The sequence below is a fragment of the Nicotiana attenuata genome, chromosome 8, assembly GCF_001879085.1.
Source record: "Nicotiana attenuata strain UT chromosome 8, NIATTr2, whole genome shotgun sequence".
NCBI lineage: Eukaryota > Viridiplantae > Streptophyta > Magnoliopsida > Solanales > Solanaceae > Nicotiana > Nicotiana attenuata.
The window spans coordinates 38,812,107-38,815,898 of record NC_031996.1 but is presented as its reverse complement, the minus strand read 5'-3'; the positions used below and the strand labels follow the sequence as shown (position 1 = coordinate 38,815,898).

At 43.8% G+C, this 3,792-nt stretch overlaps 1 protein-coding gene across 1 annotated transcript; it reads right to left on the bottom strand.

Moving 5' to 3' along the window:
* LOC109231668 lies at nucleotides 471-3,402 on the bottom strand. The gene is made up of 6 exons (XM_019397311.1): nucleotides 2,351-3,402; nucleotides 1,986-2,151; nucleotides 1,180-1,902; nucleotides 931-1,014; nucleotides 749-838; nucleotides 471-683 (listed from the first exon to the last, which is right to left on the bottom strand). The coding sequence occupies exons 1-6, from the start codon at nucleotides 3,400-3,402 to the stop codon at nucleotides 471-473; spliced, it is 2,328 nt and encodes a 775-aa protein (XP_019252856.1).

Below are 3,792 nucleotides of genomic sequence, written 5' to 3'. Positions count from 1 at the left end.
CAATATTTTGATTATTTCTTCCTTAACTTGCGGTTCAAGATGAACACTTATCTTGGTTTCCCTAACATTATCCTGGTCTCCTAAATAGATTGCTTCAGTTTCATTCAAATTAGGCTTTGGTTTTTCTTCAAAGTGGTTTAGCTCTTTACTGATTTCCTCAAATGCTGCTTCCTAATCATATTTTGTTTCATCATCGTACTCTACTTCTTGGATTATTATTTCAGAATCAGATTGGCTTTTAAGACTTGGCTGAAAATTCCTCATGCATGTCATGTCATTGCAACCAGCATAAAAAGAACTGTACAAAAGAAAAAAAAAATCAACACTATTAGAAATAATGGAAAACGGGAAATTGCATTTCATTGAAAATAAAAGGATAGAAGCGTTTGAACATTAAGACAAGCAAACTAAAAATCTGGATTACAACCCTAGAATAACTCAAATAACAGAAAGGAAAACAAAGCAAACTACTAAAACTCCTTCCTGGCGGGGAGAGTAGTAGCTTCCCAATTGCTAAGCTTCACATTTGGCCCAACGAGCTGCACATCTGCTTTACTAGAACCTTCACCAACTTCTACCATATTAATCTCATCAAACAGACTCTGGAACCTCTTGATCAGCTCTTCATCAACATCGACCACAGGTTTTGGGACTGATGATATTGGAGGTTTTTTGGTCCTTGGCTTGAAAAAAGACTTAGAGATGTGTTGGACAGGCTTGGGGAGTGAACATACCTTATATTTCAGACTTTAACCCTTTTCATGTCCTTCTCTGTGGTCATGAATCCCAAACCAAATGTACCAAGATTTCCACGGGGGCGCACTGGATGCATAATACCCTACAAAGATGAGCCCAGACCCTTACCTGACACAAAACCATTCTTCAACATTTCATTTGCTACCATGACAGACGCGGAGGATAACTTAGGACCCGGAATGCATTTTCCTTCAGGAATCTTCTCAACAGACTCTGTTTCGAAAGTTGATAGATCCAAGGTCCCTTATCAACTTCAGCCTAAATAAATGGAACAATTGTGTCATTACAAGCTGATAATTCCTCATCACCGTGCACAACTATTTCCTGCCTGTCCCATTCGAACTTTACCATTTGATGAAAAGATGATGGGACTGCCTTAGCAGCTTATATCCAGGTCCTGCCCAACAACAAATTGTAGGAGACAGCCATATCTAACACTTGGAATTCCATAGTGAACTCAACTGGCCCTATCGACAATTCGATCATTATATCACCAATAGAATCTTTACCTCCCCCATCAAAGCCTCGAACACATACACTGTTCATGTGGATTCTTTCTGTTCTGATATTCAACTTTTGCCGAGTAGACAAAGAGCAAATATTTGCACTAGAGCCAGTATCAAACAACACCCTTAAGACAATAGAATGTTCGCACTTCACCGTGAGATAAAGAGCTCGGTTGTGTTCTATACGCTCCATAGGAAGTTCATCCTCTGAGAAAGTGATCCTGTTTACTTCGACGATCTTGTTAGCTATCTTTTCCAAGTGGTTCACTGTGATCTTATCAGGAACATGCGCCTCATTCAAAATCTTCATCAGGGCCCTGCGATGTTCATCTGAATGTATCAACAAAGACAAAAGAGAGATCTGAGCCAGTGTTTTCCTTAGATGCTCCACAATGAAATAGTCTTGCACTTTCATCATTTTCAGGAACTCTTCAGCCTCTTCTTCAGTGACCGGTTTCTTTAAAGGTATTTGACTATCCTTGAACGCCTTGGCTTTCCTTAATTCTTCTGGGGCAAAACATCTCACAGAATGAGTCAATCCTCCAGTTTCATTGACTTCTTCCTCCACCTCTTTTCCTTTGTATGTCACTATCACTTGTTTGTAATTCCACGGAACGGTCTTGTTATCAACCACTGGCAGCTAGGTCACTAGTTTGATGACATAGGAGTAATAAGAGCCCCTTCCACAACTATGACAGGCTTACTTGGGACCCCTGGAACTACCACTTTTGGATTTTCTTGACTTTCCCCAATATCTTTTGAAGGCCCTTTCACGACCAACACCGATGGCTTCAAATAGAGCGAGCTCAGCTTCTCTGTCACCCCTTCAACTGTCAAGGGCATTGCTTTGGTAGAGTCTGGAACTTTAACCAAATTACTTTTCACTGGACTGAATCATCATGATGGACTTGGAAGACTTCCTGGGCTCCCCATCCTTATGAACTATTTCAATCATATGCGTCTCTGCATGGGCTGGCAAACGGTTTTGGTTGATGTTCGGCGTGTCTGGGCTTTGGAGTACAACTTGGTTTGTATCAATGAGCTCCTGGATTGCCCTTTTCAAATGCCAACACTTCTCTATGTCATGCCTTGGAGCATCAGAACAATAGGCGCATCTAAGGGAATAATCAAGGTTCTTTGGAAAGGGATTTGGTATCTTTGACTCAATCGGCCTCAAGACGCCCAACTGCCTCAACCTTTGAAACAGACTGGCATAGGACTCTCCAAGCGGGGTAAAAGTTTGTTTTCGCTGCTGCCTTTCCCTTCTATACTTCGGCCTTGGTCGAAAATTTGGACCAGTAGGAATTTGGTAGGGTTGTAGAGATGGATAAGTATTTTGTGGAATTGTAGCACGCCATTGCAGGTAAGGAGGGGGTTGAGCATATGACTGTGCATGGTAAACATTGTATTGGGGTGGTCTGGCTGAGTTTTGGGGGTCTTGCGGGGGAAAGTAATGTTGGGGTGGAGTATATGGAGCCGGGGTGTTGGCTTGAGGTTGGGGCCGAGGCTGAGCATACGAGTGAGGTGAACCTCTCGGTCCACGCCATGGTCCAGAGACAACCATGGCGACATCATCCTTCTTATTCTTGCCTAGCAAACTCCCGGTGCCACCCTGGATTGCGACTGTGGTTGCTTTTATGGCGGAGTAGCTCATCATCTTGCTTGACTTGAGTCCCTCTTCCACCATTTCTCCCATCTTTACCACATCATTGAAAGACTTACCAATGGCTGAGATCAAATGGCCGAAGTAAGTAGGCTCCAGGGCTTGAAGAAAGTATTGAACCATCTCGTCTTCTTCCATTGGAGGATTGACCCGCGCGGCTTGATTCATCCATCGGAACCCATATTCTCTAAAGCTTTCACTGGGCCTCTTTTCCACCTTGGTCAGAGATAGGCGATCTGGGACAATGTCTATATTGTACTGAAAGTGCCGAGCAAAGGCCTTAGCCATATCGTCCCATGTGTACCACCTGCTGGCGTCCTGGCGGGTGTACCATTCTAAAGCTCCCCCACTAAGACTCTGGCTGAAGTACGCCATCAGTAATTCGTCTTTTCCTCCGGCGCCTCTCATTTTACTGCAATAACCTCTCAGATGAGCTACAGGATCCCCATGTCCGTCATACAAGTCAAACTTGAGCATCTTGAACCCGGCATGCAGTTAGACATCAGAGAACAAACACAAATCCTTATAAGCCACACTCACCTGTCTTCCTAACCCTTGCATATTTCTCAATCATTGCTCCAGACACTTTACTTTCCTAAATATCTCCTCCTGCTCCGCATTCTTGGGTGGTTTCTCAATTTTAACATGAGGCTCAAAGTGAGTAGTGTAGGGGTAAGGATCTGGGACTTTGAAGGTGGGTTCCAGGGCATAGTATTGGGTATCTGGAGCTGGGAACGCGGGCTTACTAGAGGATTATTGGAGGGTAGCTTGTGGAGGGGGTACAAAAATAGGAGCAGATGTCGAAGCAGGGTATGAAGTTTTTTTGGCTGGTGGAGCATGGAAAATTTGGGCCGAAGTGCCGGGGTA